Genomic DNA, 17555 nt, shown 5'->3' on the forward strand with positions numbered 1-17555 from the left:
GTTTTCTGGCTATCTCGCTGTCTGCTCCTTCTCAGACTCCTCCTCTGAGACCTAACTCTATCGTTTACAAATTTCAGCATGCTGCAAAATTGCCTAATTGTTTGCCAAAAGTGCAGATTCTTGGAATTTGTCTATAGAGATTCTGGTCTAGTACTAACATTTACCAAAACTCGGATCTTCAGCTCAAATTCCTCTCATCTCCTGCCTCTTCTTTCCAACTGCTTACTGTGAATCTTCACTGGGATGTCTTAGACTTCACATATCCAGCATTGAATTCCTTGTTTCTATTCTCCCTACCCATTTCTCCCTTCGTGCTCCCAGCTACCCAAGCTAGGACCCTAAAATCATTCTCTCCTTTTTCCTCACACCCATATCTAATCAGTTACAAAATCCAACTCAATCTGCTTGCTTAACTTCTCTCCTCTCTATGCTTTCTTAATTCCCTTAGTTTGAGGTTTTTCAACCTTGGCACTACTGAAAGTTTGAACCAGATCATACTTTTGTGAGGGGTTGTCTTATGCATTGTAGGATATTTAGCAGCTTTCCTGTCCTCACCCCATCAGATATCACCAGCACCTTCTAGCTGAAACAACAAAAAATGTCTCCAGATATTACCAAATGTCTTGGGGTGGGGGAATCACCTGTCACCCCCCAGAGAGCCACTGAGAGCCACATAGGCCCTCATTATTAATCACCTGCATTAGGGCAAGAAATCCCACTCGGCCCTTCTGCCCTGTACTGTACCTCTTCCCTATTCTCTACACTCCTTAGTTTTACAGTTTACTTCAGAATAAAATTCAGTATCTCTAATATGGCATGAAAAGGGCATTATCTGTTCTCTACTTACCTCTCCAGCTTCCCACTCCAGCTATACTGAATTCCTTACAGTTTTCTTAAGGATGGATGACAGTCATAAGAAGTGTTAGTCAGAAAATGTGTTAAACACACTAGCAGCTTATGAGATAAATGCAAAACGCCTAGGATGTTTTATATAGAGAATGTAAGCACATACTTTGCGAAACATAGGCAGAATTGTGTTAAATATACATAGTGAGTCAACTATAAGGCATGCCAAAGTTAAAATAAATTGAAAATATGATAAACTAGAGGGTCATTTATAGTCAAAAAGGGATGGAAAAACTAAGCTATGAACAATTACGCAATCTCTGGGATGACAGCTACGTCACCACTAAATCAGCCATTCATAGGTGACATTTAGTTCAGTCTCATACATGCTCTATACAAAAAAAAAAAAAAAAGAAAGAAAGAAAAGCAAATAAACCCATGTCTGCCATGTCTGTTGAGGCTAATTAGTAAGCTCTGGTTGTGGCCAGGCATGTTTCTCTGTGCCTAACCAACAGAGCAGGTGTGCACTATTGGCCCAAAGCACTTTCTACCTGTGGGCCTCCTTGCTGTAACCTGAACTCTGGTCCTCATAAGCATATCATCTGTGGAAAAGGCTGGTATGGCAGATTGAACACATGAACATTGCTTAACTCCTGATTCAGGTGCTATTGCCTTTCTACTTGTACCCTATCCTAAGTGTGTCAACTTTCTCCAACTCTTTCCCCTTGCTTTTCACTGGGTATTAAAATTCCTTCAACCAACCATGTTACTCAAGCATCTTAATTTGGTCTGTGAACCTTCTGTTTCATTACCTCTCGGACAGCTTGCCCAGCAGTTTACTTGGAGGCCACCGTGGCCTCAAGTTAGTTTTCCATAGGACAGCTCAAGTCAGGCATTAATCTCCTCTCAGAATACCCTGCTTTAGTAACTCTCATTTTATGCTGTTCATGTCCTGTGTTTCCATTATGGCATTTATCACACCAGACTATGATGAACTGTTTACGCCTCTCTGTTCTCTCTCTCGTCTACGAGCTCTTTGAAAGCAAGGATAAATATCACTCTTCTGTTTCATTACTTAGCAAAGTGTCAACCACAAAGTTAACTACTAAAAGAACTACCCAATGTGACCTCCTGCAGACGGAGTTGAGGGGATCATCCCTTGTTTTTGCCTTTCTCCCATTCCCTAGTTCTAAGACTGGCGGAATTTACTGAGCTCCCAAACCCTGCCTGGTTGCACAGACGCATGGAGGTGGTGGAAGGCCCATAGGCTCACTCCAGAAAACAACTTACATTAAGTGTGGACAGTATTACTAGCAAGCTTGGGTCTTGGTGGGCCGTCTTTCCCTGTCTCACATTGTTTTTACTTGGTTGGTTAAAAAACAATAGTTTGGGGGGGCTTTTCCCTTCCCCCTCCCCCTGACAAGGCTGAAGGCTGCGATCCTTCAGTATACGGGATCTTGAGCTCTCACAGAGTCTAGACGTACAAAACCCACTCTAAAAATTAATGAGCACCGAAACTGTGGCCGGCAATAGGGATACAAGAAAGACAATGATTTCTTAGAAAGTTTACAAGCATCTTCCTGGAGCCTACATTTTACTTGAAGTAATAAGCACGGCTATTTTTTCATAGTTTAAAATAGATGCATTTTGGAATATATTCGCTTGAAAGAAAACAATTCAACAAAAGGTGAGACCTTGAATAAAAGGTCTGTTCTGAGATCCTTTTAACTCATTCACTGCTCCTTCAGCCATTAGAAGGACGGGGGTGCAAAAATGTGGCATCACGAACAGGCACAGAGATTTGCGATTAGAATCCAAGCCAGGCAAATCTGTTTCTTGTAAGAGATGGCCCCCGGGACCAAGCACTTCCCTAACGTCCGAGAACAGACTGCAAAAGCGACTCAGCGTCTGACGCAACTATTGCCTCACACAGAATCGTTCGCCCACTTACGCGGCCCCGCCCTTTCCGCCTAGTTGGCGGACCGGCTCCGTTCCGCTCTGGGCTGCTCCCAGGCCTCGCTTTATGGTAGCGCTGAGCCTCTCTAGCCCTCGCTCGCCGTCGTCTCAGTGGTAGCGCGGGGACCTGCGGGAAGAGCGGGTCGGCGGAGTCGCCGTGCGTGGATGCCGGTGTGCTCGAACCCGAGCGGAAGAGAGTTCACGGTAAGGTGGGAAGGGCCGCGGGGAGGCTCTGGGAAGAGCGAGGGCGTGGAGATGGGTCTCTGGGTGGGAAGAGGCACAGGCCGAGTTCCCGAGGCCGGTGAGAAGTGGGAGAGGAGGCCCGGAACGTGAGGGGGTTTTCAGCTGCTGGCTGGGGCCTCCGCAGCCTCTCGCCCCCCAGAGGACCGCGCGACCCCCAGTTTCAAGTCCCAGCACAGTTTCTGTCGCGTCCGCGGGCTGTCGTCTTTTCTTCCGGACACACGGGACTCTCAGTGTTATGGTTTACAGGCGTGTACTATTTCGATGAGGGCTCTTGTGGCCTTGAACTCCGTGCACAGCTTCTCTTTCTCCTATTTTGTTTTTATTTTTGTAATCGGAATCCTCCCAGCCCTGGATGTTTGGTTGAGGCCGGAGGCCGAGTGTTCGTTCTTTTATTCCGGTACCATGAAAATAGCAGGTGCTTCCTGGACGTCTCTGGTGGCTTGAGTATTTTGATAGAGCCGTGAACTAGGGCCGTTGTGCATGTGACCACCACATGGTTGGGGTGGGAATAATTGCAGGATCCTGGGGACCTGATCACATTGATGTAGAGAGATTTAGCCTTCTTGGTGTGAAATCCTGGCAGTTTCTGAACATGTGTTCGTTTAAAAGACTTTGTGAAATATCTCCTGTCAGTATTGTGCTAGAGAAGCTATAATATTGGACCCACTGTGATTGCCTTCACAGAGCTTAATGTGTAATGGAAAAAACTAACAAGTAACCAGCCTGTGATGAGTGCTCTGGAAAGGAAAGTTACAGTTTCACTTGGGTGATAACAGAAAATAACTCCCTATAGCTCCCGTCTTCCCACAGCTGAGAAATAATAAAGATTTTAAATTCACAGTGAAAGTGTGGGAACACAGGACGGAGGACCTATAACAACGCTATTTGGGTCAGACTCAGCAGATCGGTGAAGACACTGTCTCAGTCTTGAAGGTGAAGGTCACATTGTCTGACACACGAAAAACGAGGGCTTTCTAAGCAAAGCGAACAGTGTAAAGGCAGACAGTGTACAAGAACCTTGCAGGTACTGTAGTGTGACCTGGAGTATGTGGCATTTGGAACAAGTCACGCCATGCTGGACAGCCCAGACTTTATTTTCTAGGAAGAGGTAAAAGTGTTTTCAACATAATGGTTACGGTTCAGTTTCACACTCACTGTCACTTACTCAACATCCATAGTGTGAACAAGTAATTGTTTGACAATTTTGGCCACATCCAGAATCAGGTAGAATGAGGAGAGCTTTGCTCATTCCTCTTGGTCTGGCAACAAGAAGTCCCTTCTCAGTTTTCTTAAGGACTAAAGGAATAATGAGAAATTGCAAATGGAGTTTACATTTTTCCAAAAATGATCTGAAAGTACACTGGACAAAGCATTAAAAAATCTGAGGGGAGTACATTAGGTGAGTAAATCCCATGTTTCCCCGAAAATAAGACCTAACATGATTTTTCAGGATGACTGACATCCCCTGAACATAAGCCCTAATGCGTCTTTTGGAGCACAACTTAATATAAGAGCCAGTCTTATTTTCTGGGAAACACGGTCATTCGGACCAAATTAACAGGGATTCTTTACATAAAATGAAATTACGGTAAATTTGTGTTTTTTTTTAATTCAGCAAATTCTTGAGTGTCTGTTATCAGCTCTTGTGCTAGGCTTCTTAACTAGAGCTCTACACTTAAGTTTCTGCATCTGTAAATGGGAATGATAGGAACTCAAAGTTGTTGTAAAGATTAATGAGGTGATATGTGTGCTTATCGTTGGGTCTGGCCCTTACTATAAATTTTTCAAATGGTACCATGGACTCTATTTTTGTTTCGAATTCTTTTTACTTTTCTTGTTGGGCCTGGGCCTTCTTGAGGATTGAGACTCTCATGTTGACTCATGAACCCTTCTGTGAGTTCCTATCACATGTAGTGTAGGTAGTATTTGAAGATAATAGACAAAAAATAATTGACAGTTGGAAATAGTTGACTTGTATGTGTGGGCCCATAAGTAAAGCTGCTGATGTGCGTAGTAGAGGTAGATGAAATTATTTTCATTAAATAAGAGATAACCTAGAAAATGCTTTATAAATTATAAGACCCTATACTTCACCGCTTCCCCAAAAAGTCACTTTTCATGAAAGGAAATTGCTCTCATGAGTTGACCTAAAAATTCTGTAAAGTTTTCTTTTGGTTAAGCTTCCTCTTAGTATTACTTTTTCGCACTAATTAATAGGAGACTGTTGACACAGTAAAAAGCTGTATTAGTGAGAAATCAACATATTGGAACATATTATTGCCACACGTCTGCTAAAATTTCTGGGAAGAAAGTAATCTGCACTTCGTTTTGCTATTGTTTTAGGACAGTTTCATTTTAAACTGAGCAGGTCCTATAATTTGTTCATAGGGAGTTCAGCTTTCTTTAAACAACAGGTGGAGCATGATGTGAAGCTGAAATCAAAGAAAGATCTTTGCTTACTGGATGATGCAAAAAAACAAACCATAAAAGGCATAGTAAATGAGGTTGCCAGAATTAGCAAATAAAAATACAGGAAGCCCAGTTAAAATTGAATTTCCGACAAACAACTAATTACTTTTTAGCAATATTTGGGACATAGTTAAAATGAAAATTATTTTTCATTATCTAAAATTCAAATTTAACTGAGCATTCTGTATTTTATCCGGAAATTCCAGTAGTAAATAATTCTAACCCCACAGTGACACCTAAGGGATGATAGATGCTTAGAAAATAGTATAATAATGGTTCAGGCAGTTTAATTCCTTTAAGGGTTCCTCCAAAATTACAGTACAGTACTCAGAAGTATGCTCAGAACTCCAAATGTTTGGAAGCCACTGTTTATCAGGAGAGAATGTTTTCAAAGACTGAGAGCATTATGGGTGACTTGAAGGAAAAACAATTTTAACTCTATACTTTCCAGCTAAGAGTCCAGGTTCATAGTAGTTTAAGATTAATTAAAGAGTTGATAGTTATAGGAGATGTCCAAGTAAATACTAGAAACACTGAGTTAATAGGAGTTAATCAATTATATTTCCAAGTTCCCAAAGGAATCTTAAGATTGCTTAAAAATAGGTATTGAACTTCACTGGCACACTTTACATAGTCTACTTATAAACTCTTGTGAACTATAGTAATGTAGCCAAGATTAAAGGAACAGAACCCCCAGTAGCCAAGGAAAATAATTCTCTAATGGGTAAAAATATTACTATTGTCAGATAGAATTTCTAAAATAAATTTTCTAAGTCACAAGATGCTGTTCTTATCAAATATGGTCAGGGTAGCTCGTCTTTTAATACTAAGAACTAGTCTTACATTCCAAAAATTATAGATTAGTTGCTACAAATTGATGATAGAGTTGATTTGTAGTAACCTACACATATAAAGACTCTACTGCATTAATAAGCATTAGCAGTTTCCATAGTGGGGGATAATTAGTCAAGTTTTCTTCATACTGACTGTTAAGAAAGGTCGGAGCCAGATTTGGGTCCCATATCTGCTACGGTACAGTACAGCATGGTTTGTTGTTGTGTATCAGTATCTCTGGCTTCATAATTTTCCACTCCTTAATTTATTTTAACCCACTTTTTTCTTTTCTTTTTTTTTTTTTTTTTTTGAGTGTTTATGGAGGCCTGGACAATGGTGCTCAGCAGTGGACACGGTCTTTGGCTTCATAGAGAGGGACACACACACAGACACACAGAAGGATCCAGACAAAGCCTAAGGGACAGAGAAAAGGAATAGCAAGGCTGAGGTGTGCTCTGAAGGTCATGCACACGGTTATAGAATGGAGACTCAGTGGGGCGGTTATTTAAATAGGGGCTCAGATTGTCTCTCTAAGGAGGGGACATTTAATGGATGTCAGTAGGATGAGACAGAAGGCTTCTGGAAAGGCCGCATGTGGCAGCAACAGCATGGACAAGGGCCCGAGGGTGGAGAGGTGAGTGCATTTAGCAGGAGCGAGAGGCTGTGGTCCTTACACATTTCTCTCCTTTAGTCTTTGCATCAATTTAAGTACAGGGGCCTACCTCAGAGATGACCCGAAGCCAGGGGCAGAGTGATGTACACAAGCTTTCCAATGACAGCCTGCAGATCAGTAGCCAAGAACAACGATTAGGGAGCTTTTAGAAGCTGGTGCTCTGTCTGGATTCCTCGCTGCGTCTGGACACCAAGTCTGGGCTATTTCACATCAGGGAGCTCCGCCTCAAAGTGCTGTGGGCCTGTTAACGTTCCAGTTTGGAAATTGGGGGCTGCTGTGTACTTCTGTCCTCAACGTTTTAGCCTTCTCCTCTCCAGCCACCCCCATCTCAATCCCCCCCTCCCTGTGGACTCTCCATCTTCTATTCTTGGGACCTGTCTCCCAGTGGGTTCTGGGTGCCCTGTCTGTCTGTTCCTGAGTTTCAGACCCAGTGCCTGATGCATGACTGACTTCCAGCATGCCTTTCGGAAATGAGGAATGAAGGAGTATGATACGCATGCCCCTTACTCAGTCCCCTCCACCCCTCTCCCTGCCCAGCCCCACCCCCACCCCAAGGCTTCATTCTTAGGCTCCTTTGCACCAGGCAGAGAAGGAGCATGGAGAGAACTCATGAGCCATCTGGGCCTTTCCTAGGTCCCCACACACACTCCTCCCTCTGCCTTGGAAGCCATCACTGCCTTAACCCACTTTAAAAAAAAAAAAAATCTATTTGTATGATACAAGCCATTTTATGTGATGTGATTGGGACCTATACTTAGTTAAATTTTAAAAGTTGGTTAAAATAGAATAAAAGAAGATAAATATACTCTTTTAAACAGCTTAAAAGTTTTAAGTTAAAATGTTCAGTAACCTTTTCATTGTAGTTTTTAACTTTTAAATTTAGCATTTTAACTTAAAATATTTATTGGCCATTTTTTTTATTACATGAGGCCAGTCTATTCTTTGTATGTAGTTTTACTGATTACAACTTCTCTCTGCAGAAAACACATCAGAAAGTATCTTTAAGATTTCTAACCAGTTTTTGAACATGGAGCAAAGCTTGTAAAAACACTTGCAAGATTGCAGAATCCTAGAGTTTTCAATACCTCGCCACCACCTAGATTTCAATTTTTCGTATCTATTTTCATCATCAGTTTTCTTAGTAACTTGCATTTGTCGAATTTCTCTTAAGAATTCAACTAAGTTTTTATATTTGTTTTGAAAAATAGTTATGAAGGAGTTTAAAGTATGGAAAGTGGTAAAACACTTGTGTACATTCCACCAAGTCTTATCTTCTGTAAATCTCAAAAAAAAGTTTCTTCTTCCTTAGAAGTATCCACAAATTTGGTGTTTGTTACTCACATGTATATTTTAGTATGTATTTTATGTTTTCATCCATAAACAATATATACTATTTTAAGTGTGTTTAAAATGTTACACAAATGATACACTGTATGTATATCCTTTTGCAGCGTTTTTCATAGATTGTCTTTGAGATTTATCCAAGTTGATACAGGTAATTCATGCAGTTTATTCAACAATTTCTTGTCCTTTGCAATTAGGTTATTTCCAGTTTTTCACTGTCAAAAACTGTGAATACTAAATGTCTTTGTATATATAACTTGTGCTCCTATGTGACATATATTTCTCTAATACAGACACCTAGAACTAAAAGTGCAAGGTCCTGGGGTGTACAGTTTTGGAGAAATTGCCCACAACACTCTAAAGCAGTTGCAGCAATTTACATTCCTACCAATTTTTAAGAAGCATGTAAAAGTTGGCCACATTTTAGCCAGCACTGGGTTGTCAGATTTTTAAATTTTTGCCAAGTTAATGTCTGAGAAATGACATTTGGTTTGCATTTTCCTGATAACTATGAGGTTGAACATCTTCGCATGCATTTATTGGCTATTTTGTTTTTTTCCTCCATGAATTGCCTATTTAATATTTGTTTAGTTTTCTAAGGGGTTCTTTGTTATTTTCTAATTGATTTGTAGAAGTCACGATTTTTTCATATATTTGGGGTAATAATCCTAGCAACAGCTTTCAAGTGTGGCTTTTGTTTTTCTTCTTTAGAGTTATATAGAAATGTTTAATTTTCTTTTTTTTTTAAAGGTTTTATTGGGGGAGAGGAACAGGACTTTATTGGGGGAACAGTGTGTACTTCAGGACTTTTTCCCAAGTCAAGTTGTTGTCTTTTCTGTCTTAGTTGTGGAGGGTGCAGCTCAGCTCCAGGTCCAGGTTGCCGTTGCTAGTTGCAGGGGGCACAGCCCACCATCCCTTGGCGGGAGTCGAAACTGGCAACCTTGTGGTTGAGAGGATGTGTTCCAACAACTGAGCCATCCTGGAGCTCAGCAGCAGCTCAGCTCAAGGTGCCGTGTTCAATTTTAGTTGCAGGGTGCGCTGCCCACCATCACTTGCGGGAGTCGAGGAATCGAACTGGCAACCTTGTGGTTGAGAGCCCACTGGCCCATATGGGAATCGAACCGGCAGCCTTCGAAGTTAGGAGCATGGAGCTCTAACCGCCTGAGCCACCGGGCCGGCCCGAAATGTTTAATTTTGACATATTGTGAAATGTATGCATCTTTTCATCTGATAAGTGCTTTCTTATTTGAGAAATTCTTCTCTACCCCAGTGTCACAAAGTCTTCTATTTTTTTTTTTTTTGTAAACACTGTTAGTTTTTCTTTTCATGTTTAATTCTTTAATCCATCTGGAATTGATTTTTGTTTGTCAGAAAGAAATCTTATTCTGCCTTTTCTCACATAGTTAGGCAATTTTCCAAGCATCTTTTATTAAATCCTCCTCTCATTAATGTGTAATGCCCATTGATCTATAATACCGTATGTCATACACCTGCATCTTTTCATGGATCTATTTGTCTGTGTTATGCCACTACTACAGTTTTACTTACAATAGCTTTACAGTAAAAACAATACTTTGTTTTCCTCATGATTATCTAGGTTTACTTGGACCTGTACTGTTCCATATAACCAGATTGCTAAATTCCAGGGGGGAGTGGGTGGAATATCTGATGGTATTTTGATTGTAAGTGGATTTATAGATAAATCCTGGAGAATTGACATATTTACTGTTGTTAGACTTCCAAAGACATACTTCTACATTTATTAAAAGTATTTTTTTTGCTTTTCTGGTTTGACCATTTTATCCATAAAAGTCTTACATGTCTTTTGTAAAATTTATGTATTTTGTAAGATACCTAAAGTGTTTTCGGTTTTCAGTATCCTTGTTGAATTATCTTGCTAGTTCTAATAGTTTGTCTGCTAAACTTGTATTTTCCATGTAGATATTTATATCATCTTCGAGTGATATTTCTTGTTACTTTCTTTTTAATTCTTACACTTTTCAATGTGGTATTAAATGGAAGCTGTGATAGCAGGTATTGTGTAGTTCTAACTTTACAGGGAATAATGTTCATTGTGTAGGTTTTTAGTAGATATCTCTCTATTCCTTGCTTGCTAAGAGTTTTCTTTCTGTTAAGCAGGCATTGAATTTTATCAAATGCTTTCTCAGTTTCCCAGATAAAAAGTTTGTGATACAAATCATACAAATCTGACTTTAATGTTTTCTCTAGGGGGATAACCATGTGACTTATTAGCGATTGCTAGACGAAATCAAACGGGAAATTTGCTGGAATCAAGAATGATGGATCCATGTTCAGTTGGAGTCCAGCTTCGTACCACAAACGAGTGCCATAAAACCTACTATACTCGTCATACAGGTTTCAAGACTTTGCAAGAATTGTCATCAAATGATATGCTTTTACTTCAACTGAGGACTGGAATGACACTTTCTGGGAACAATACAATTTGCTTTCATCATGCAAAAATTTACATTGAGAGATTTGAGGATTTGCAGAAGTCATGTTGTGACCCATTTAACATACACAAAAAACTAGCCAAAAAAAATTTGCATGTAATTGACTTAGATGATGCCACTTTTCTGAGCGCAAAATTTGGCAGACAGCTGGTACCTGGTTGGAAGCTTTGTCCCAAATGTACGCAGATCATCAATGGAAGTGTGGATGTTGACTCTGAAGACCGGCAGAGGAGAAAACCTGACTCAGATGTGTGTATGGTAGTCGTTTCCCTGCTCTGCTACTTCTGCAACGTGGGGTTTTGCTTAACTCAGAGGAAATCATATTTACTTATTATTTATTATACTAATTAGCATGCAGCTAATATAAAGTTGGGGAGGTGAAAATAAATGTTTCTAAATGTTTCCATATACCCAGATTGGATGATAAAGAAAGTAGGCTTAGTAACAGAATAACATAATATGCCCAACACTCAAGCTGTAACTTGTAGGGCTAAGACATCAAGAGTGGCTTTTAGAACATTCTGGCAAAGCCAGGACTTAACTATCTTTGTTTCTTTTGATACCAAAGTAACACAGTGGGACATGCCAGCCAGCAAGGGTCTATGTATAGCAGGATTAATTCCCCTTTTTATGTAGGACTTGAAGATTACTGCTTTAAAAGGAACATGAGAGAAGTGACTTGAAATAGTTGTTTCTTATTTTTTTTCCTTTGGCATTATCTCATTCTTGTTTAGGTGTTTAAGATGCCTGTGAGTTTCCTTTGCTTCTGGCTCTGAAATTTTACTTGGTATGGTTAAGGCTAATTTTAGGATTCCCTATGGTCAAAAAGCATACATTTGTACCGTGTAAGAATTAAATAGTTTATAACTCTTCCTTATTCACATGCCTACATTCAAATTATTTAACCATATCAGAACAATTTAAGGTTTCATAAAGCAATCTTTGGTGTAGAACGAGGACAAGTATGTAAAAAGGAGCCCTTCTCAAAATTTCTGCTTAAAACCAATTTATAATTATTGCTGCTGGGATATTTTTCTCAATTTGCCCTTTCATTATATTAAACCAAATTAAAAGATAATTAAAAATTCAAATTACATGCAGTGATTTCCTTTTGTTCTCCCCTCAGGGACATCTCCAAGACCCACTGTAATCTGGCAGTTCACACTAGGTACTCGCTACTGTCCCTTAAGATGTCTTTTCCACTTTATGCATTCTTGTGGAATGTATCACATAAAGCTTTTCTCCCCCAAGTAACAAACTTTAACTCTTAACCATCAAAATTTTGTTTTACTAAAGCTTTTGAAAAAAGATTGTAATATATTTCAGGACTTGAAACCATGTTACTTCTTGCTTTTGAAAACATATGTAGTAATAATATAATAGAATCCTGTTAAGGACTCAGGCTCATTATTAGGAACTTCAGTTCTATGCCCCTGGGTTATAAAGCAGTTTTTCCAACTTCTCTCCCTGTTGGAAGCCTCCATTGCAGTTTTCACCCTGCTTGTCATCCTGTCCTCCAGATGCCAGAGACTAAAATTGGATAATGAAAATATTAAGTAAATTAACCAACAAACTTTGAATACAGTGGAGGGCTGTGTAAATTTTGTTGCAGTTGGGCTCTAAAATGTCTTTTTTGTGAGTTCCAGATTGTCTGGAACCTTCAAGGATAATCTGGATTGGCACTAAGTGAAATATTAATATGACCTAATGTCAAGATTTGAGTTGATAATTTGTTTACCTTTCTTCAGGGAAGAACTGCTAAAGCTTTGAGGTCATTACAGTTTGCAAACCCAGGAAAGCAAACTGAATTTGCTCCAGAAACTGGTAAAAGAGAAAAAAGAAGGCTTACAAAGAATGCATCTGCTGGTTCAGACAGGTAGGCTATTAGTTACTTAAGACATATGTTAACTTGCTGCTTCACATCTGTATTGTACCCCTATATTTCTCTTAAGTTTTGGATTTTCTGGGTAAATATTTTAAACTACATAATCTGAAATTGGTAAGAAACCCTTTTTATGAGAACCTCATAAAAAAATTAAGGAATCTTTTTCAACTCTAAAAATTTGTTTCTAAGAAAATATCAATGAAGTGAGTAAGAATTAGAGAGAATTTTGTCATGAGAATTAAAATAATTCAAACAACTTAGAATTAAAGCAATTGAACTTTTTGAAAAATACTAACATTCTGTAATTGGTATATCTCTGCTCTATGAATAGTAGCTAAAAAGTGAATTTTATGAGAATGCAAGGTTGCTTTTTAATTTTTATAGGTATGAAATAGAAATAGTTATTGTACAGTCAAGAGAAAAAATGAGAAAACTAAATTGTTTAGAATATGACTTTAAATTAACATGTTGCGTATGGCGGGGTTTAAATCCCTCATACCCCTCTGTTCCGGCAGGTTTTTAAAAGAAACTACTTTAAAATGCACTCTTCTGTTTAAAGCGTAAATGCTTCTATGTCATTTATTATTTTTCTATGGAATTTTTTAGGATTTACTCACCTATGATGTTAGTAATCCCTCCTGGTGTGATACTGCAGAAAGCAGCTTCCTTTGTGCAGTGGGACACGGCAAAAATTGCATATGTACCGAGTTTCACTTCTCACTTTTTTTGATGCGCACACTTTACACACTCGTGTGTGATATTTTTTCTTTCCTCTTCCCACTATGGGCTCCAGATGATGCGTGGCAAAATCTCCCGAGAGCCTGGCCGGATTGTCTTCCTTGGGGGCCTGCTGCGTAGGCACTTTCACAGCTGGTTCCCTGTTGCCACTCGTCTCACCTCCCTGTCTTGGCCTCTCACTGCTCTCTGCCCAATCTTTTGAAATTCTCGTTATCCGTCCTTAACGCATGGCTCAGAAGAAACGAAGATTCTCGTGATCCGTACGCAACGTGTTAAGCATTTCTAAAATATAAATTGACAAAGAAATGTTAGTATGATCACTCAATATTTTCTACATATGTCGTTTATTCCATCTGTTAAGGTTTTCAGTTGAGTCACTTAAGTATTTTTAGACCAGATTTGCTAGAGTTCGTTAAAGAACAAGAAATAGGTTAATTGCAGTATAAAAGCCAATAGGATAGATACTGTAATAAAAATAAAAGTATGTTCACAAAGCAGTAAAGAGATTGGTAGCCAATAAAACATACCTCTTAACTAGCCGTTCGTTTTTGTTTTTTGTTTTTTTGTTTTTTTTAAGGTAAGGGGAAGATACTTTCAACAGATAATATACTTATTTTTTGGACAAAGTTCTTGTCCATTCCTTTGCTGAGTTGATTTTTAAATGGACTTTGAGAGGCATATTCAGGCTTTTTGTATTTGTCTCAACACTTTAGGGTGAGGTCTCTTCTAACGATGGAGTACTAACTGTAGAGTAGCCTTGAGTCTGGTGAAATCCAATTTGGCAGGATTTCATCCTGCATTCAACATATTTTATCTTCTTAATTTTTTTTCATTATTTTCAATCAAATATTCAAAATGCTATATTTGTGAGGTGTAATTCACCTTGTGTTTACTTTACAGACAAGTGATACCAGCAAAGAGTAAGGTCTATGATAGCCAGGGCCTCCTCATTTTCAGCGGGATGGACCTCTGCGACTGCCTTGATGAAGACTGCTTAGGATGCTTCTATGCGTGTCCTGCCTGTGGTTCTACCAAGTGTGGGGCTGAGTGTCGCTGTGACCGCAAGTGGCTGTACGAGCAGATTGAAATCGAAGGAGGAGAAATCATTCATAATAAACATGCTGGATAATTTGTGGTATCAGATGTAGGATATTTAAAGGTCCTTTCTCTGTTTCTAAAATTCTGTCATTTTGAGGTACATTTTAAAGTTGATTGCCAAATGACAGAAATTTGAAATACACCTCAACATGGACTCACCATGCACTAATACTGCATTTAGGGTGCTTTACTAGTCATGGTTTGATGTAAATATAGATGGTCCATTACTCAGCAGTCAGCTCAAAGCCTGTCTGGGTCATTGTAAGCAAGTAGGGTATAGGCAGTCCTCGATTTGCACAATTCCCACATCCACACATTTCGATGACAGTGATTTAGTTCACACCAGTTCCCTAACAGCACAGTTCAAATTTTACTTACCACGGTATATTAACTGAGTAATTACACCAAGTGTAAATTTCCCTGCTAGCTCTTTGGTCCACAAGTCACTATGTGAGTAACAGATGTATTTCATGCTCAGTGACCAATCACGTTACTTCTCTCAAATTCTGCTACTGATTGGTCACTGCACATCTATTAATCAGTTCACTCACAGCAAACTATGCACTTACATTTTATAAACAGTGAAAAGAATTGGCCAACAAAGATGAGATTGCAGCGAAAAAATGAAAAATTATATGCTAGAAGTGAGATTTTAATGAATTGAACATTAATGGAGCTGTAGAAGAAACTGCTGAGCGTGGGAATATTGACCCTGCGCCTTTCTGGAGCCTCTACAGACATAGCCCGAGGCGCTTAGTGGAGGCAGCTTACCAGCCTAGATGGGGAAAAGTGGCTGAGGAAGTGATGGTAAAACTTCACATTAAAGGAAATCACAGAAATATTTCACAACATTCAAAGTACAAATGATGAAATAGTGGAAACAATCCAGACTTAAAGGATTATGTCATTTTGCCATGGTATGGAAGAGATGCTTACCCAAATAAGTTATTTGACAAAAAAAGGCAAGCATTGTTCAAATTACACTTGATTAGTTGTTTTGCAGTCAAATAACACTGATTCCCAGTGTTTCTAATATTTTAAATTACAGTGTACTAAATACTTTTATAATTTTTTATTTACTGACAGTTTTTAATATTTTGACTAGATTTTTAAAACTCGTAGAACAAGCATAATTTTCCCCATTGATTATTAAGAAAGATTGCTTGGCCATTTTTTATGGTCCCACACTATTGTGCAAGGCAAGGGCTGCCTGTAGCTAAGAACAGTGCCTACTTCAGGGAAAATTAATTTTGATACAAGTAAGTGGTTGGTTGGTAAACTATTTGGGGAATAATCTACATATCTTAAGTGCTAAAATATGCTATTTTTGTCTCCCCACTTAAACTTTAAATCAGTTATTAGTATGGTGTACTATAAATCTTTCATTGTTTAGACCAGGCATTTTTGGTGAAATTGTGTTCTTGGTGACAGAAATCTTATTTCTATGTATAAAGCATGAATATATGAGTACATACAATACATGAACAGATATACATTAATTCCTTGGCATTAAAATCTTATAGGGTGTTGATTAGGATTAAATGGTCTAAAAAAGGCTCTTAAAAAAGGTAATAATTTTTTTAAAAGGTGGAGAAACACTGGTTGAGACTAAATTATTTGGATAATTTTTAAAAAGGGGGAGAAACACTGGTTGAGACTATAAATTATTTGGAAAGTGATTGAAACTTGATGTTGGAATTTGGATGCTGTTTGGAGGCTGGGAGTGACTGATAACTTCTTTGCTTTCTTTTTTTAAGACAGCTACCTGTCATTCTGTCTAAAATCTTTCATCAGCTAGTTTTTTTGTCTTCCTTAAATATAGTACTTTAATCAAATGAGCTTTAAACAATTTGAAATATTTTTGTAGCTATTGAAACTATAAATTTATACAGCCAGTTTTATTGAATTGACCAATAGAGGTTTATTTTTATTTCTGTACACTTTTGCTGTCTCTTTAAAGTGATTGGTTTTACTTTGATAGAATGCCATTTTCAACCACAGAATTAAATGTCAGTTTTAAGTTATAATTGTTCACTGACCTAGTTATCAGAAGTACATTTAATCAATTCCAAAGCACTGGCAAAAAGAATATTTTAGCATTATATGCTTAAATCTGATGCTAGATTTTTTTGTGTGTGAATTAAATATTTTTTTATAAAGGATACAGACTCTAATTTTTTGATCCTATCATTTTTGTTGCTTTTAAGTATGATTTAGTATATTTATTAGGCTATTCATAGGGACAAATTAAAATTTGATTTTTTGTTTAAAACAGGAATATCTTTTCAATGGAATAAATGGCTTTACAATTGTGATATTTCATCATTCCTTAGTAGAACATTTCTGTTATTTTTAAAAGATAGTAAGTTTTTCAAGGTAAAATTTCTTGAACAGTTTTGCTAATATTTGTTCATTATGCCTATTTAGGAGAGCAAACAGCATGCAAAACGTTTACAAAGAAAGTTATATCTGATTTAGAGTAGGCTGTAATAAAAACTTTTGGAAAATTTGTATCACAAGTCTACTTGCTGTTTTTAATATAAAATTTCAGAAATACAGAATACAACGAAATCGTCTACTTCCTTTTTATATTTTACATGTGACTCAAGGTGGCTAAATTATTTTAGAATGCTCTTTATCTAAAAATATAAATAAAAGTTCTATAAACACTTCTGCTATATGTGGCTCCTGGTGAAGTTAATGTAAAGTCACAACTTTGGTCTCACACAATGTTGGTCACAAATGTTAAAATAAAAATACATGTATATATTTGAATAAAATAAATGGAATCCCATGTGATCTTTTTCCTATCTGCCTTTTACAAATATAAGAAAATGGCTATTTCCCTTTGGAACAGTATATGTGAGAGTCTCCTATTTTTAAAATATTATATCTAGTTCTGTATAACAAGCTGTTGTGCAGCCTTGGCAGCCTATTCCAAAACTGCTTTCCTGGCATAGATTCAACTAAGTAATTTTTAGCAGATGTATTTTGA

The 17555-nt window shown here is 38.0% G+C and overlaps 1 protein-coding gene across 2 annotated transcripts; it reads left to right on the top strand.

The window, feature by feature from the left end:
- The first annotated feature begins 2853 nt into the window (after positions 1-2853).
- ARL14EP (ARF like GTPase 14 effector protein) lies at positions 2854-17354 on the top strand. Of its 2 annotated transcripts, XM_074336161.2 has the most exons (5): positions 2861-3006; positions 9392-9576; positions 10595-11088; positions 12588-12715; positions 14363-17354. In XM_074336161.2, the coding sequence occupies exons 3-5, from the start codon at positions 10663-10665 to the stop codon at positions 14589-14591; spliced, it is 783 nt and encodes a 260-aa protein (XP_074192262.1). In that variant the 5' UTR covers positions 2861-3006; positions 9392-9576; positions 10595-10662; the 3' UTR covers positions 14592-17354. The 2 variants fall into 2 exon arrangements, with proteins under 2 accessions (XP_019594157.1, XP_074192262.1); XM_019738598.3 differs by lacking the exon at positions 9392-9576 and having other exon boundaries at positions 2854-3006.
- Positions 17355-17555: the final 201 nt, after the last annotated feature.

The sequence above is a fragment of the Rhinolophus sinicus genome, chromosome 14, assembly GCF_057876585.1.
Source record: "Rhinolophus sinicus isolate RSI-liver-muscle chromosome 14, RSI-T2T, whole genome shotgun sequence".
NCBI classification, from domain to species: domain Eukaryota; kingdom Metazoa; phylum Chordata; class Mammalia; order Chiroptera; family Rhinolophidae; genus Rhinolophus; species Rhinolophus sinicus.